This window comes from Giraffa tippelskirchi, chromosome 1 (genome assembly GCF_054371585.1).
Source record: "Giraffa tippelskirchi isolate mGirTip1 chromosome 1, T2T-mGirTip1v1.2.pri, whole genome shotgun sequence".
NCBI classification, from domain to species: Eukaryota; Metazoa; Chordata; class Mammalia; order Artiodactyla; family Giraffidae; genus Giraffa; species Giraffa tippelskirchi.
In genome coordinates, this window is record NC_137275.1 from 124,815,492 (window position 1) to 124,834,690 (window position 19,199).

The window sequence follows — 19,199 nt, forward strand, 5'->3', positions numbered from 1 at the left end:
TGAAAGAGATGGGAATAGCAGACCACCTGACCTGCCTCCTGGAAAATCTGTATGCAGGTCAGGAAGCAACAGTTAGAACTGGACATGGAACAACAGACTGGTTCCAAATCGGGAAAGGAGTACATCAAGTTTATATATTGTCATATATAGAGCTTATATATATATATATAAACTTATTTAACTTACATGCAGAGTACATCATGAGAAATGCTGGACTGGATGAAGCACAAGCTGGAATCAAGATGGCCAGGAGAAATAGCAATAACCTCAGTTATGCAGATGACACCACATTTATGGCAGAAGGCAAAGAAGAACTAAAGAGCCTCTTGATGATAATGAAAACGGATAGTGAAAATGTTGGCTCAAAACTCAGCATTCAGAAAACTAAAATCATGGCATCTAGTCTCATCACTTCATGGAAAATAGATGGGGAAACAGAGGAAACAGTGACAAATTTTATTTTGGGGGAGCTCCAAAATCACTGCAGATGGTGACTGCATCCAAGAAATTAAATAAAACACTTGCTCTTGGAAGAAAGGTATGACCAACTTAGACAGCATACTAAAAAGCAGAGATATTACTTTACCAATTAAGGTCTGTCTAGTCAAGGCTATGGTTTTTCCAGTAGTCATGTATGGATGTGAGAGTTGGACTCTTCAGTTCAGTTCAGTCGCTCAGTCGTGTCTGACTCTTTGCGACCCCATGAATTGCAGCATGCCAGGCCTCTCTGTCCATCACCAACTCCCGGAGTCTACCCAAACCCACGTCCATCGAGTCGGTGATGCCATCCAACCATCTCATCCTCTGTCGTCCCCTTCTCCTCCTGCCCCCAATCCTACCCAGCATTCGGGTCTTTTCCAATGAGTCAACTTTTCGCATGAGGTGGCCAAAGTATTGGAGTTTCAGCTTCAACATCAGTCCTTCCAATGAACACCCAGGATTAATCTCCTTTAGGATGGATTGATTGGATCTCCTTGCAGTCCAAGGGACTCTCAAGAGTCTTCTCCAACACCACAGTTCAAAAGCAAAAATTCTGTGGCGCTCAACTTTCTTCACAGTCCAACTCTCACATCCATACATGACCACTGGAAAAACCATAGCCTAAGCACCGAATAACTGATGCTTTTGAACTGTAGTGTTGGAGAAGACTTTCGAGAGTCCCTTGGATAGCAAGGAGATCCAACAAGTCAATCCTAAAGGTAATGAGTCCTGAATGTTCGTTAGAAGGACTGATGCTGAAGCTGAAACTGCAATACTTTAGCCACCTGATGCGAAGAACTGACTTATTGGAAAAGACCCTGGTGCTGGGTAGGATTGAAGGTGGGAGGAGAAGGGGACGACAGAGGATGAGATGGTTGGATGGCATCATCGACTCAATGGACATGAGTTTGAGTAAGCTGTGGGAGTTGGTGATGGACAGATAGGCTTGGCATGCTGTGGTCCATGGGGTCACAAAGAGTCGACAAGACTGAGCGACTGAACTGAACTGAACTGAACTGAATATTAGTTGCTCAGTCGTGTTCTACTCTGCGACCCTGTGGACTATAGCCCACCAACTCCTCTCTCCACGGGATTCTCCAGACAAGAATTTTGGAGTGGATTGCCATGCCCTCCTCCAGGGGATCTTTCCAACCCAGGGATCACACCCGTATCTCCTACATTGGCAGACAGGTTCTTTATCATCTGATTCACCGGGGAAGCCCATTAGTGTTCTTGCTACTTTGCATATTTAATTCAGCCAAGCTCACCTGATTCTACTGAATCTTAGTTCAACATGTATTTCCATTAATTGTCCCTGGAACTATAAAAATATGGATATGTAATATTTAGTTTTTTCCCCTCTTTTTATGGATATATAGCTAACAGTTTATTTTGTTTGTGCTGAACAAATGAGAGCTGAAGAGTGTTAATGGTTGAATTAAAAACTGACATTTGATTCTATTCTGAAAAATTATTAGTGAGAAAAGTGAAAGTGTTAGTTGCTCAATCGCGTCCAACTCTTTGCAACCCCATGGATTATGAGCGTATTGGCTTAATATTATTGAGAAACATAGCAAAATGTTTTTCCTTTTTAATTTCAGAATGTATGTATTTAGCCAGAGGAAAGGGAGTTTTCTGCAAACTGACTAGCTTGTTTAGTTTTCCTTCTTTTTATGAAACCCTGGTCCTAGCATTGCATCTCTCATTCTGAAGTCTCCTTGTCCATCATGCCAGGCACTAAAATTAAAATACAATGGGCTTGCTCTCTAGATAGTAGGAATTTTGTTTTTTTCCCATTCTAAGCAGTGCCTTTATTATAAGAATGATTTCTGTTTGTTGAATCCCTCTTCCCTAAAGATGAAACTGACTGAGTTGCAGTGTGGGACTTGTATACTGTAGGTGCAAAGCTGAGGGTCAGCAGGAAGGATAAAGCAAGGGCTTTTCACTCAACATCTCTCCCTCCACAACACCCAGTTGTTACCAAATCTCAACTTCTCTTTTACAGCATGCCCTCCCTCTGGACCTTCTTTCACTTCCCAATGCTAACGTCTTATCCTGTGTGCCTGCTCAGTGGTGTCTGTCTCTTTGTGACCCCTTGGACTATAGCCAGCCAGGCTCCTCTGTCCAGAGGATTTCCCAGGTAAAAATACTGGAGTTGGTTGCCATTTCCTCCTCCAGAGGATCTTTGCACCCCAGGGATCGAACCTGCATCTCCTGAATTTCCTGCATTGGCAGGGGGATTCTTTACCACTTTGCCACCTGGGAAGCCTGACCTCTTACCCTAGGGAATCATTATCTTATAACTGAAATGTTCATTAGCCTCTGGTTTGCTGTCCTTATTTTCAGTTTCCATAAAGCAAATCATGGCCCATCTGTTGACATTGAAATTCTCCAAAATACCCCATCATGTATGTCAGTTCCTTCTTAGATGCTTTTAGATGGCTCACTGTTGCCTACTTGCAGGATGGCAGATAGCTTCCATGGTAACTGCTGCCTCCATTCTACAGTCAGGCTTTCCTGGAGCACTGAGTTAATTGTTTCTAGAATGACCCAGCAAGAGTGCAGTTATCCATTAGTGATGTCTGCCCCAGGGTAGCAATGGAGACCTGCAGCATGTTCGTAATGAATCTTAGACCAGTCCCAAAGGTTCAGTGGTAAAGAATCTGCCTTCGATGCAGGAGATGCAGGAGATGTGGGTCCAATTCCTGGGTCAAGAAGATCCCTGGTCAAGGTGGAAATGGCAACCCATTCCAGTATTCTTGTCCAAAAAATCCCATGGAGAGAGGAGCTGCTTGACTATAGTTGAAGGGATCACAAAGATCTGGACAGGACTGGACGACTAAACTACAACCAAACAGAGGAGAACCTATCCTCTTAATGTTCTCAAATTGTACACGAATGTATGCACACGGGTCTACTTAGGTAGAATAGTTTGTGACTTGAAAGAACAATATGAATTACACAGGCAAATGGACAATAACACTATTTTCTCAGCTATGTCAATTATGACATTTGTGTGCAACTTCCTGCATTATTTAGTATAAGCTTAGCATTCCTATGCTTGAGTTTCCTATCATTGAAATGAGAACAGTTGTTCAAAAACTGTGTGAATTTTTGTAAATCATTTAGAAAATTCCTGATGCATAGCAAGCTCTTGAAAAATGTTTGCCACTATTATCATCATTATCCATCTTTATAACACTTTCAGAAGCCTTGGCTATTGATTACTTTGAGAAGAATACTGAGAAAAATGGGTTTCTCACTTTATTTCCCACCCCCATGTGTATAAGAACAAGTCTTTACATACAAAGATATGCGTGTGTGTGTGTGTGTGTTAACTGCTGAGTTGTGTCCAAATCTTTTCCACTCAATGGGCTGAAGCCCACCAGGCTTCTGTGTTCATGGGATTTCCCAGACAAAAATTCTGGAGTGGGTTGCCATTCCCTCTTCCAGAGGATCTTCCCTACCCAGGGATCAAAACCCATGTCTCCTGCATTGCATCTCCTTTACCATATGAGCCACCAGGGAAGGCCTATATATTTGTGTATATACATATAAATATATAAAGTAAATGATATAAATATATGTGCATATAAATGTGCATAAATATACAAGTATCCATAGCAAGAAATTGCTTTTCTCCAGAGGAAAAAAAATGTCAGTTATCCTGCATCATGCCACAGCTACTAATGAACAGAAAACAAGTAAATAAAAATGAAGTATTTGTTTATTGCATTTGTTTAGAAATTATTTGTTTATTTGTGGGAGAAGGAAGGCATATTAGGTTGGTCCAATGTTCTTTTAGTTTCCTGTAAGCTCTTAAGAGAAAAACAGGGGCGAACTTTTTGTCCAACCCAATAGCTTGTCTAATGAAAGAGTAATTACAGTGTTATTTCCAGGTAACATATCAGACACCATCCCTCCTCAAGACATTTGCATTATCTGTGCCATTTGCTTGAGATGCTCTTCACTACATTTGTTGCTTCTGACCACTTCTCCTTCAAGGTTGCCTAGCTGTCATCTTCTAGACAGAGACGTCCCTGCCTTACAGCTCAGTTTATGAATGTTTTACTCTGACCTCCCTTCTCTGTTCCCTCCTGTGCTGGTTCCCTTTACTGTATGAGTCAACCTTCTACTACACCATGCACTTTATCATATATGGTGCTTTGTTCTGAAGTATTGTGGATGTATAGTGGTATGATACAAGTTACGGGTGCATAATACAGTGACTCACACTATTTAAACTAGTGGGTAGCCTATCTCTTCTCCAGCAGATCTTCCTGACCCAGGAATCAAACTGGGGGTCTTCTGCATTGCAGGCAGATTCTTTACCAACCGAGCTCTCAGGGAAGGCCCCTTTGCATTTTTTAGATTTCTCATATAAATTATATCCTACAATATTTGTCTTTTCTGTCTGACTTATTTCACTTAGCATAATGCCCTCCAAGTCTACTCCTATTGCTTAAAATGGCAAAAGTTCATTTTTTTTTAAAGCATGAAACATCCATTCAGGTTTTTTCATAAGATCTTACAGTTGTATCTTGGAGATATATGTGTGTAACATGCATTTACTGCACCAATGTACATTTCCACCAACAATTCCCCTTTTTGAGAAATGGACCCCATTATGACAGGTGTAAGATAATATTTCATTCTGGTTTTGAATTGCATTTCCCTGATAACTAGTGATATTGTATGTCTTTTCATGTCCTGTTAGCCATCTGCATTTCCTCTTTGGGAAAATGTCTATTCAGATCTTCTGCTTATTTTTTTTAATTTATTTTTATTGATTGAAATTGGACTATAATCTGTTTATTACTGCTGTACAGCAAAAGGACTCAGCTATTTATCTATGTATCTATTTAGATAGATAAACAGATATCGGCTATCTATATATAGGTATCTATATGTAGATAGATAGTTGAGTCTCTTTGCTGTACAGCAGTAAATACAGCTTTTTCGTATTCTTTTCCATTATGGTTTTATCATTAGCTTCCCTGGTAACTCAATGGTAAACAATCTGCCTGCAATGCAGGAGACCGGGGTTCAACCCCTGGGTCGGGAAGATCCCTTCGAGAAGGAAACGGCAACCCACTCCAGTATTCTCGCCTGGAAAATTCCTGTGGACAGAAGAGCCTGGTGGGCTGCAAGCAATGCATGGAGTTGGTGTGTCACAGGATATCAGATATAGTTCCCTGTGCTCTATAGCAGCCCTTTTGTTTATCTATTCTATACCAATTTGCATCTGCTAATCCCAAACTCACACCCTTACTGTCTCCCACCCTGCTCCCTCTTGGCAACCACAAGTCTATTCTCTATGTCCCTGTTGTTTCTGCTTCATAGATAGGTTCATTTTTGTTATATCTGATATTCCACATGTAAGTGATATCATGTGGTATTTGCCTTTGACTTTCTTCACTTACCACGATAATCTCTAGTTGCATCTATTTTTAAAATCTAGTTTTTTAATTTATTTTTTCTCCCCATATTAGAATGTAAAATCTATGACAACAGAAAATGTTATTTTGTTTACTATTGTATGAACCTTACCTAAAAGACTGGCTTACATTTAGAAGAAGCCTAAGAATTATATGAAAACTGAATGAAGTAAAACTTTATCTTACTTAAAATAGATAGACATCCTTAGTTATTCAAATAAAGTAATCACTCATGAATCTCCTACCTTATCTGTGGGGTCTTGATAGACTTAAGGGACAAAGGGTATTTTATAAATCTACTTTTTCTTTTTTATATAGCATATTTTGAAATTAATGTACCACTGTTCTAGGAAAACTGAGGATGTTGAACTGAGAATGTAGTCAATTAAAAATTATAAGATTATTGCTGTATACAAGTGCATCTTTTTGTACCTCGTGAATATTTGGAATTTTTTGAGAAAACAGTAAAATCTGAATTTTATCTCAGAAAATATCCACACAAGGACTCCTGAATCTCACTGTGAATCAGTGAGGAGGGAAGCTAATGTGAACACAGCCTCATCTGCACACTACCTGGTGTGAGGGCAACAAGAGGAAGAGGTACAACACTCTTGTCCCTTTTCCATCAGTACAAAGTCCTTTTCTCCAGATATCTTTGGATGCATGGTTTATTCACAGAATGTCAGTTTCCTTAAGTCCACCCTATAACATGATAGGTGAATGATGGACAGTGAGGCATTATCTTGACAAAATAGATCTTAGCAAGAAAAAAGTCAAGTTAGACAGAAATCTAAAATCAGGGAGCCAGAATATCATTATTTTCTATTTGATGTTACTTCCACTCTCTGTAAATCCGAATTCACACTTTCATTTTAACCATTAAGACTGTCCTTTCCCAGTTCATTTTTTGCCAGATTATCCAAGTGAATATTGGGGGGAAAAGGTGGTCATTTAACTGCTGATTTAGTGGTAATATATGAGGTTTTAATACTATAGACATAATATTACGGGGATTTTATTTCAATGTTTTGGCATTAAAAGCAGTCCTTATAGCTGTTGAATATATTGTTTTTATTCCTCCCTAAGTAATACTTTCTATAAAGTATGTTACCAATGTTAATTAAACAGGGACCATGAAAAGTCCTTAAGTCATCTTTAGAAAATATCTTCAAAGTGATTTTATAATACTACCTAATGTATGCTTGTAATCTGAAGAAAATACCACCACTGCTGTAGAATATCACAGAAGAATATAGAATTACTGATTCTGCACGTGCTGAGTTGAGAAAATAGCACAGTTAAAAGTAGATTTGGATACTGTATCTGGTCATGGGAGATTTAGTAGGAAATATTCCAGGAAACTGCTTTCATAAGGGATGAGAGAAAGAGGACTGGGCAGAGAATGAAGCATTCACCCAATTAAAGATCACATATTATGTACCTGAAGGTAAACTTATCTACTCTATGAAAATTATTTTGATATATTTGTAAAAATAAGCTAATAAGTTTACTCTCAATCAAAATTAAAAGTTGTTGAAAATGTTACAAAGTACATTATAGGCTCAATGGATGAGCTTTACTAAACACAATATAATCAAGTGAGGAAAATACTGTTATGTGGAAAAGGGATTGGATGGATACTGGGTGGATACTAGGCCTAGAACCAGGACTAGTGTCCAGGGAGGTTGATTTTATTTCAATACAATGGACAATTTTGCAGCTGAATTGTATGGGATGAGGTTGATATACGGGACGTGGGTCATACTGATATTGTAAGTCTTTTAGCAAGACTTTGACAAGCTATTTGAGTATATAGTTTTGGTGCAAGCTGTAGGATCATATTTTAGGTATGAAATATTTGAGGATATTCCCAACATGATTATGCCTGGTGTGCTGCAGTCCATGGGGTCACAAAGAGTCAGACATGACTGATCGACTGAACTGAACTGAATTCTCCACAGGCAATGATAATGTTCAGATACACATTTATTTATACATTTATTCATTCAAAAACTATGTATCAAGCATTTATAGCATGTTAGGGATAAGATATTTTATTGGCTTTGATTCCCTGGATGATTAGGATAGAAAAGTAGCCACTACTTTGAAAACCCACCATGTTTTCAAATACCAAAGAGAATTTGGATATGCAATGTTAAAATTGTACAAATGTTTGAAAACATATATAGAGATTTAATATTTTTAAATGAGTGTTTTCATTTCGGACAGAAGATAAAAGCGTAGATATTTTATTTAAAAATTAATTTGTTTGAAGTTTAGGTATTAGAGGGTTTCTCTAGTGGCTCAGATGGTAAAGAATCCGCCTGCAATGCAGGAGAACTGAGTTTGATCCCTGGGTTGGGAATATCCCCTGGAGAAGGGAATAGCTACCCACTCTAGTATTCTTACCTGGAGAATCCCATGGACAGAGGAACCTGGTGGGGTACAGTCCATGGGGTCACAAAGAGCCGAACACGACTGAGCGACTAACACTTTCACTTTAGGTATTAGAGAAAACTGGTTAGCGAAAAATGTTATTTTATCTTGATGAGTTCTGCTACTGACTAGGTATAAAGGGGGCATGTCTCAGTGTATAGTGAGTACAAGTTTTAGCATCTATTTGCCTTCTCCTCCTTAGCAGTTTAATGACATAATGCTGTTATTTTGATGTTTTTCATGAATTGCAATGGACAGATTCAGTCTTTGAATCCTTGCATGCAATTCTCAATGAAGCCTTGGTCGAAAAAACTAGCAGTTTTTAAATCCTTATTATCAAACTATCCATTTATCTATATATATATGTCTATTGATTTATCTATTTGATTGACAAATGTAAACATTTATGATTCTTGTTTCACAAATGTCCAAGTTTCTTTCCTGAAACTACTTTTGAAGTTATCATTATAGAATGGGAAATATTTATTTGAAAGCTCACTTAATCGTATTATAAAGAGAAAATATTATTTTAAAAAAGAATATAACCTAGGATTTTTAATCAGAATTATGACTATTTTACAGAAGCTTAAAAATTTGTTTATATAAAGTTCTCAATTTTTTGCTTTACTATACTGAGCTCAGATGAATATATTTTCAGAAATATTAAGAATTTTTCTAATATAAAGTTTTATTTCATATAGGCAAAAGAGAATCCACATAAGCCTACCGAGAATGGGATCTCATTCATGAGTTAATCTTTTTCATAATATTTCTATTTTCTTAGTAAATCACAAAAAGAACTGCATTTAATTCAACAAGTTACTTTCCAAGACCAAGAAGACCAATCCTCCCAAATCAAGTCTGTTGGTGATATTTTACTTAAGCTAAACTTCATAGTATTCTCATCAAAACACAGAATATTTTAGACCACTTGTGAGTGCTCACTCAGTCTTGTCTGACGTTTTGTGACCCCATGGATTGTAGCCCTCCAGGCTCCTCTGTCCATGGGATTTCCCAGGCAAGAATACTAGATTGGGTTGCCATTTCCTTCTCCAGGGGATCTTCCCAACCCAGGGTCGAACCCTGGTCTCCTGCATTGCAGGCGGATTCTTGACTGTCTGAGCTACCAGGGAATTAAATGTATAGGGAAAGAAAATATAGTTGAGTAAAGATATATTCTGTTAGTAGAGGAATAAAGATATTTAGAGGTAGACTTGCTGACTAAGAACTTAAATGCCACAAAGTGAAGAACTTCTCTAGTTTGAAAATATTTAAGCCAAGTAGAAATAACCTCCTTTTCTTTTCCTTTTAGTTAGCATTTGTCACTTTTTAGTTTGTACCACATTTAATTGCAAACACTTTTTAAGTCTCTTGTAGTTCTGAAAATTCTGTGAGACTGTTCAGCTTTGTATCTTCTACCCAGTAGCATTTGCATATATATAGAAATTGACTTGCATTTTTTGGTGAAGAATTTCAGTGATGATAGTGACAGGGAAATGTCACATTTTAAAATTATACTTGGCTCTTATTTCTCTTTATTGTGTAGTGGCAAACATTGTAATTTCAGAAAAATCAATTGAAGAAGATTCCTGTTAAACTGTGTCTTAATTTAATGACACAAAAATGAATAGCAGGGATGGGATGGGAAGGGAGGTGAAAGGGGGGTTCTGGAAGAGGAAAACATGTACACCCATGGTGGATTCATGTCAATGTATGGCAAAACAAATACAATATTGTAAAGTTAAAAAATATAAAATAAACTAATTTTTTAAAAAAAGGAAAAAAATGAATAGCATAACTTAAATGTACTTTTATTATAAGTATTATTAATATGATCAATTCCCAATTTTCACTGGAGGATCACCCCATTGCCCCAAAAAACAACTTAGCTAAAGATATACTTATAACAAATACCCTGTTTATTCAGAGGGAACAACTTCAGTATTTTTATAATCCAGGTATTGCTATTGGGTTAAAGAAGAACAGAATATATTTCTAGATACATTACCTTTATGCTCTAGTATCTGTGATACTGATAAAACTTGGAAAAAGTCAAATCTAAATAAAAGTAAATCCTACCATATTTAGATAGAAGGTAAAACTAAGTATAAACTGTTTCACAGATAAATTTCAATATAACTATATAAAAATGTAGAAAATGTACCATAGTATAATCTTAAAAATCAATTACTTTTTAATCTTCTCTTATAGCATTATAACACTTGCTATTTTATTTATTAATAAAGCTTATTATTTTGTGACTCTGTAGAGTTCAGGTAAGAACACAACCCCAGGAGACTGTTGGGGACCATTTTTTGGTTTTTTAAACAATTGACTTTCACCAGACTTATCAGTTTCAGATATAAAGCTTTAAACTAGTAAATTCAGAGGGGAAATGCTAATATGGCAAAATGATGAGCAAATGTTTCTCTTTTAAGTTCAGTTCCAACTGACTGCCCCCAGGTGATCTGCCAGCCAGGTAGGGGTCAAACCCAGCCCCAGCCCACATCCACATGGGAGAAAGCAGAACCATGAGTGGTGCCTATCCAAATGCATGGAATCCTGAGTATTATAGCTGTTTTAAGTCACCAAATTTTAGAGCAGAGCTTAAAGGAAGCAATGTTCTGCCTCTTCCAAGGCAGAACCTGGCTCAACAGAAGGTTAATAAAAACAGCTGAGCTTCTGTATCTCTCTAGTTGCCTTTATGTTGCATTTTCAACTAGAACATAAGTTATTCAAGGTCCCAGTTATTGCTTTATTTTATTTTTTTCCCATGTGTCTCAGTAATATTAACACAGTGCTGGGCACATGGGGCTCTTGTTACCTGAGGTTCCAGATTGAGTCATAACAGAATGAAGAAGCAAAACGGTCCTAAGGGGGTGTCTTTGGATATAAAGAGGAATTTAAAGACAGGGAATTTGATTAGATTAATATTAATAACCAATTAAAATACATCTGTTTATACATATATATATATTTAATCTGGATTATTTGAACAAAGGAATTCAAATTCACATAAAGATTTTTTTGTTGTTTGTAAACAAGCTAAAGTAAATACCAATTTTAGTTAGGAACATTGTCATCTGTTAGAAATTTACATGTGGAATTGTGAAAAAGATGATAACTAAGTAAGCAAATAAATAAGTAAAATGGAGGTGAGGGGACTGATTGCCTAGAGCTATGCTATAAAAGCATAATAATGCCATGGGCTCTGCATGTACTTCATGTAGGAAATAACGGGTACACCCCTTCACTGTGACTAACCATAGTTCCCAGAGTAAGTACTGTTTGCAGGACAATTAACTTGAATAACAACAATGAGGCATGGTTCAAGTCAGAATCCTGGATTTAGAAAACAGAATGATGATATGTCTATTTGTGATCAGGACTTGTTAATTTTTTTAAGGCACAAAGAAACTGGCATTATTTAAAATAGGAAGGATTTTTTTTTTTTAATTTCAGAGGTATCTTTGATTTTTTTTTTTTTACTTTTTAATTGTTAATAACTCTATCTACAAGACAGAGCATATTATATATTTAAATCTTACTAGTTCTCCCAAATCTTTTCCTTCAGGATCCATCAATCCCAGCAAACCTCTCCCTGTTTTGTTGCTTTCCAGAATTCATATTTCTATGCTTCAGAATGGCACTTGCTCAGAGAAAACTAGGAGGTTAGAAAATTATGCAGGGTATAGAAGAGAGAGAGTGAGTGTGAATGTGTATGTGTATGAGTGTGTTGGGGGCGGGGGACGGGGGTGAAGAATTATGTCCCAGATTCCGAAGTTGCACTTGTGTAACTGGTCTTTACATAAAGGACATATTCAGACATTATTTATTTAATATATTTACATACTCTTGAAATGCAAGTAATTCACAGAAGCAAATACTGCAGCACGGAGCTTTACTCATGTAGTCAGTCAGTATGTACTGTTCAGATACATTTTAAAATTATAACGCAAGGAGCTGAAAGCATGTGTCTCAACACTCATGCACATCTATGTCTTCATCAAGTGAGACAAGAGAGACGGAGAAGTGGGCAGCAGAGGGAGGGGAGGGGACCTGGAGCAGGAGTGGGGTGTAAGAGAGAGGACGGAAAAGAGAGAGGAGAAAAGACCCTCCTGGACCCACTGTCCTATCCTCCCAAGCTTGTGGGCATCACCTACATTTGTAACAAAGAGGTGACCACGGCGCTGACAAAGCGCGTGCTGCGTGTCTGTCTGTCGCCTACTCCAAGTCCCCCTTCCTCCAGGAGTTAGGAGCTCCGGATCCCGGGAGTGCCCCCACTCTGTGCCAGGCACGCAGGTCCCTTAGAGACTCGGCCACAGGTTCGTGCGTGTGCTGCCAAGGCCGGTGGCGCATGCCGGCGCCGGGGAGAAGGGAGAGGCCTTCCCGCCGAGACCAAGCTCGACCCCCACTCGGCCTGGAAACCGCGGGAGGGGCGTGCGAGGGCAAAGGGACAGGTGGTCCCGCCGCGACCCCGAGCGCTGCGCGCAGACAAGCGGGGCAGGGGAGGCGGTGGCACCGCGATCTCACCCGGCCCAGGTGCGGGCCGAAGCAGGTAAGCCGCCGGGGCTCCACGGTGGAGGTCCAGAGGCCGAGGACGAGAGCCCCAGCCTCCGCCCGGCCTCGCGTCGCGGTCCAGTCCTCCCCCTGGTTCGTCGCGCACCTGGCCCGGCGGCCTGGGAGCCCCGGGGCAGGATCGCCGGGCTCGGTTCGCCTCCACGCCCGCCGGCACCACGGAGGAACCCGCGGACACCCCGCAACCAGCAGGCTCCCCGCATCTCCGGTCTGGCGCCTTTGAGGTGAGGCGAGCTGGGGCGCCGGCCTCCCGAGGGGTCCGAGGTCGCGCGAACGGCCGGCGTGGAGAGAGGAGACCTCGCAGGCGAGAGGCTAGAGTCCGGGTCCTGCGGCGGTGTTGCCCTGCTCCGCTTTTTCGCGTCACTACGAGCTTATATATGAGCTGGCGGCGGAGGACTGCCCTCCCCGCCCGCCCGCCCGCCCGCCCGGATTACCGCACGTGGCCGGCACAGCCTCGTCCCCGCGCAGGCGGGCACAAGGCGACGGCGGCGGGAGCAGCGCGCGCCTCTGCCACCTCGCCCTCCGAGCGCGCGCCCCGAGAGCCTAGCTCGGCTCGGGCGCCACCCTCCCTCCTCGGCGAGGGGAGCGTGAGAGCTTCGCCTTCCAAGTGCGGCGATGTTCCTCTGGGCTCGCTCCGTCGCGGGGAGAGGATGCTAACGGGAGCGCCCGGGCGTGAGAGCGTCGGCGAGGGAGAGGAGCGATTGATGGGCAGGGCTCGCACTTGGCGGAGGACCGCAGCCCGGGCGCGGCGCGAGCACAGACGGCGCGGGGCCTCCGCCGACCTCCGGAGCCTCCTGCGCCCGGGCACCTGGGTTGCCAAGCAGCTGCCCGCCGACGAGGGTCGGCGCGGCGCGTGAGCGCCCGAGAGTTCTCGGACCTCTCCCCAAATAGCACTTCTGCCCGGGACACTGCGTCTCCCGGACCCCCGGGAGCCCGCCGGCGCGCTGGCCACCGAGGGACGTGAACTTGAGTTTAGGTGGCTTCTCCCAGGGCGAGCGCAGGAGGAGACGTCCTGGGAAGACAAGAAAGGTGATGCGCTGGGGTCTAGAGCGAGCACTTTTCTTCCTGCCACTTGCTAGGGCCGAGCCGCTTCCCACGCAGACCTCCTGCCCGCCCTCTCCTGCGCAGCCCAGACCTCGCACGCTGAGGGGGAAACCCCAAACCTCCCGTTTTTCTTAAGTATCCAGCATGCTATTGACTTTTTCATAACTTAGGATTAGTCTTTGGAAGGATCATATTTACTCCGTGGCTTTTTACTGGAGGTCGATAGACTTAATGATTTCCTCAGTGGAGTCATTGACTTTTGAGCCAATAGCTAATGCCTTCGTCATAGTTTTCTGAGGGGAAACTAACTTTGCGTTGCTTCTGCCGATGCCCAACTCCCCTTCAATCGTGCACCTTGGTGCTGAGCACGCAGCAAAAAGTTTTTAGCTTCTCTTCAGTTTCTGGTGCTTTGGCTTCAAACAACGAGAGTCGGTCAGTGAACCATCTCCTGTAACTTTTCTTCTCTGTTATCATTTGCGATGAAGAGGAAACAGAAGAGATTTCTGCAGATGACTTTGTTATTCATGGTGGCTTTAATTTTCCTGCCCAATATCGGTCTCTGGTCTCTATACAAGGAGAAGCATCTGGTGAAATCCCCTGAGCCCGGGGAGCCACAGGTAAGTGCTGCGCAGAGAAGGATCCCAGAGGGGCATGAGTCTGGAGCTGGCCACCTCAGGCAGGTGTGAAGGAGTTTCCATCAGCTCCCAGGTCTTTGCAGAGCTGAGATTACAAGCCTCTAGAGACTTTGGGGTTTAAGTAAGTAGTCTTTTTAAGAGCACGACCAGTGACATGGGTGAAATGCAAAATAAAGTGAAAAAGCAGGATGAGAGGTCAAAAGGAAGAAATAGCTCCTCTCCTTTGATCTAGAGGTTACATGAGAGGTAACTGCTTATTCGTGGAAGGAGATGTATGTATGGGACAGGTTTAGTGTGAGACTTGTGTTTGCTTCTCCTTGAGTTTGTGTGTCTATATTAAAGTGAACTGGGCAGATTAAATCGTGAAACTTGTGAAGTGGTTCTCAAAAAACAAGTCACAGTTTTCTATATTTTTGCTTAGCAACAGCTTTTTTTTTTTTTTTTTTTTTTGCCATGCAGAAAGGTAAAGTCTCTGTGTCTCCTGCCTTGTTGCTAAGGTGTGGGGTCTTCAGGCAGTTACTAAGGAGGTCGTTCCGTTTCACAGTCTGGTGGTAACAGTTTGTTGCTAAAAGCTCTCCTTCATGTCGGAAACACCATATAGTGGAGTTATACGTGTATACACACACACACACACCCCACATTTATGTTTTACTTAATATGCAGTCTACTAGTGCGTGCATGGGTCATATCTTAACATGAATCAAAAGAACTATCTTACCAGTAAAGCAAAATATCCTCTTTAGAACACTGATGAAATTCTATATAGTTAAATCCTTTGCTTACTAATAAACTAGCTTCTGCCATTAAACTTTTAACAATAGAACGCGGCCTTTTTCATGATATGGATATAACACTTCTTCAGTTAGTCCTGTGCATCACCTTGGAGTAGGAATAATCTTAATTTCATGGGTCATCACCCATGTACACTATGTACCTTCCACAAACAGAAGGTGTTTAAATTGCCCATTTGTGGATGACAGTATTTATTACTGACAATTAAAATACCTGTTCTTATACTTAACGAAGTGGAATTTCTTTTTACACAGTGGGTGGTTAGTTGTAAAGTATATGGAAGTAATCTGCTTTTTCATTATGACAAGTAAAGCATTACCAGTCCCTTAAACATTAAGGATTACTAGTTGTTTATGAATTTTGGTGGACTGGAATTTTGAGGGAAAATGCTGACATATTTTCATTCCGTTGTTGATCACTGTCATCCTTTCTAATAGGGGAATGACTTTGATTTGAAGTATATTCTGTTTTGTCATTCCAATAAAAAAGAAGGCTGATACTTTGAATGTGAAACTTTTTTTCCTAATATAGATCATTTATTTCTCCAACTCTTAAGAGAAGCTGAATGTTATTAATATTAGTAATTATTAAAATTAGCTACTTTTATTAAAATTTCCATTCCAATATTGATAAAATGACAACAAAATGATTTTTCCTTGAATTCAGTTAACAATAGCCATCTGAATCATTTGCTGGACTAGCTAACATAAAGCTCTAATTAATCTTATTAATGAAGTACTTACAACTTTCCCACCAGCTCTATTGATTTTGACCCTTAATGAGAAATCTGTTTGTTCAGTGGCATAAAAAAATCAAGTATGGCAAACCAACTCTCTGGCTTGTTATTATAATCTCTATAATGGTTTTCTTGTTCCTGTTTCTTTGGTGGTGCAAATGATGTTTAGTATCAGGTAAAAAATTAGTGGATATGAAAGGCATGGAGCAGCAAGGGGCTGTTTCTCAAAGTTTTATACTGTGTGGAATAAATAACCAAGATTGAAGGGGATCCTGTGGCATTCCAGCTGGAGAGTCTTAGCAGTTTTAAAACCAAGAATAAACAAAAGGCAGTTTGTGCCATGAAATGAATGTCAGTTGCATACTTTAGTATGTTTTAACCTAAAAAAAAATTATGATTTCAAAACTGATGCTTTCTTACAGATACAAAATAAAGTTGAAATGTAAAATTATCACTTACTGAAAGATAGAATTCATTGTAAAGCAGTAAAAGATAAGCCTTCATTGGTTTTATTCTATTATCAAATCTAATTGTAAAGAAAATTAGGGTATATTGACATCATTATACAAGCGTTGATAAGTAAGAGATAAGTCATATGTAAAAATGTATTTATATGCATATTATGTATGTATATATATATATATATATATATACTTGACCAAATAAAATCTGACTTGTAATGATGAATTAGGCATGTTTAATATTGTGATATAATATTTCACTAAGGTATCTACATTTCAAAGTAAGTCACCTAAATAGGTAAGTTTTCAGTTAAAGCATATAACTTGACTTGTGCTATTTAAATTTAATAATTTAGTAATTTCCTTTACAAAGGCATTTTAATGGTCAATTACTAACTATTCTTCAAGAACCATCTTCTACTTTAGTTATCACTTAGTTGTGAAATGCTCCAGGTAAGGATAATGTGCTGCTCCTTGGCACTGGTCAGCACCAAAGGGATTGAGAACAAGTCACATGCTGGAAGGCACGTCTGGTTTTGCAGCCATCTGTGGGAAAGGGCAGTCCAGCAGTGGGAAACCTTCACGTTTTAAACAGTTTAGTTTACAGTGACTTGCAGGAAAATAATTTATAGAAATTCAAAATCATGGAATGGATGATACTTTGAAAGTGAAGATGGTCCTCTTCACTTGTATTTTATCAGAGCACATCACTAATAGTTTATGTGTCTACCACTCAGTATAAATGGCATTGGTATGTTCTGAGATAAACTAAAGGGAGGTAAATGAGAAAGCATTGATAGAAACTGTGCATTGTCATGATGTTTAGTATTTTACACATGTTTTCTCAAGTCTTCCATACTGTTACAAGTTAATCATTTGTATTTATAATACTTTCTGATTAAAAGTAATATTTACATTAATTCTTATAATATTTAAATATTTGTCCCATCTATGATGCAGAAAATATATGAAATAAAAATCCCTAAATTGTTCATCTAAAAGGTTTACCACCCATATAACTAATGAGGACCAAAAAAGTAGTTATAATAATGGAAGAGTTAAAAGGCTAATTTTATTGTTTGGGTTCTTCAAAACTAGAATCAAGTTACAGAAATAAACATTAATCTTTTAAGAATTTTAAGATTTTATGAGAATTTTATAAAAATCATGATTTTATAAAATATTTCATACTTCCTGCTTATGTTGTTAAATTATCGATGATAATTGTCAGTTATTTTTAGTTGAGTTGTATTTGTTGCTTTTTTATTGTTATTAGGATGATTTCTACATGGTTTAGAAATATATACTTTTATTTAAAAATAATTTATTGGCAATGAATTGTATATTCAGCTGAAGTGATTACTCTATGGTTATTGTACAGTAATTCTTAATTTCATTCTTTTTGATTTTGTATTGCTACTCTTCTCTGGTTTCAGTTGCATTTGAATTAAGGTTATATATTTAGATCTTAATTAAGCCGTTCCTTAAGATGTTAATTAGAGCAAAGCAATATTTTAGACCAAAACTACTGCATCTAGCATTATATACCTTTCTTTGTAATTATTTATGCAAGTATAGATAAAAAGGGCCCCCAAATACTTTCTTTCCTTAAATACATTAAAGAGATTAATATTTTAAAAGCAGCTATAAAGTAGTTCAGCAACTAAGTTGAGATGCAACTCCATACTCAATACAAGTGAAAAATAATTCAAGAATATTCAGAATATGAAGGTTTTGCAATTTTTGAAATAATGATTAAAACAAAGATCAAAATCTCAGAACTTTAAATCACATATTTTCAGAATTGTTCAGAATGATTTTAGAAGCTTATGTTTGGCCTGGATTTTTTCCCATGAAGTAAACCGAAAACAACACTGAACACTTAAGTCACTTAATTTGTAGAGCCTTCTTATTTCTTTGTACTTCAGAATTTCTATATATAAAACAGGGCTAATCAAGCTTTTGCTGTAACAAGGTACATAACATCCTAAGATCGCATCTTGGCTGTTGAAACTATTGTAAGGTAACATTTTGGTTTTAATCAAATCCACAGGTAAACTGTGAGGCTTTATATATATATGTATAAATCTTTCCTGAAATTTCTCAGCATCTTTGTCCAACTTTACTAATATTAATCAGCACCACACTTGTTGGGATAGGGGGATTCATCTTTTTGGCAAGAACATTTTTTCTGTGGTGTTTTAAACTTATCTTGTGATTTGAAAATATTAGATATCTGGAACTGAGTGTATGCAGACCTACTCATGCTTTCCTTTGTCACTTTGACCATAAAACTGGAAGAATGTCTATGTTTCTTCTCCAGCAAACATCTTAGCTATTGGAAAAGCTAAAAAGAAAAGAAAAGTGAAGAAATAAGAAAGTAAAGTTTTCACTCCTCCTGCCCCCAGTACATTATCAACACAGTAGGTGTGAAGTGATGCATTCATTTGAGCCATAATGTTCTTAATTAGCTGATAAGTAGATTTTAAATTAGCGTGCAGAAGGACCTTTTCTTGAATTTATGGAAATATCCATCCTGAATTGCTCCAGTATTGCACCTCACAGAGTCCTGTAACAAGTGCTTTAATTATTGACTGTG

The 19,199-nt window shown here is 39.1% G+C and overlaps 1 protein-coding gene across 1 annotated transcript in view; it reads left to right on the top strand.

Annotated features, from left to right (window-relative positions):
* The first annotated feature begins 14,455 nt into the window (after nucleotides 1-14,455).
* Nucleotides 14,456-19,199, top strand: part of GALNTL6 (polypeptide N-acetylgalactosaminyltransferase like 6) — a 1,429,734-nt gene continuing 1,424,990 nt past the window's right edge. Inside the window, exon 1 of the mRNA XM_081568813.1 lies at nucleotides 14,456-14,593. Within this exon, the coding sequence (XP_081424939.1) occupies nucleotides 14,456-14,593 (138 nt within the window). The remainder of the gene's footprint in view (nucleotides 14,594-19,199) is intronic.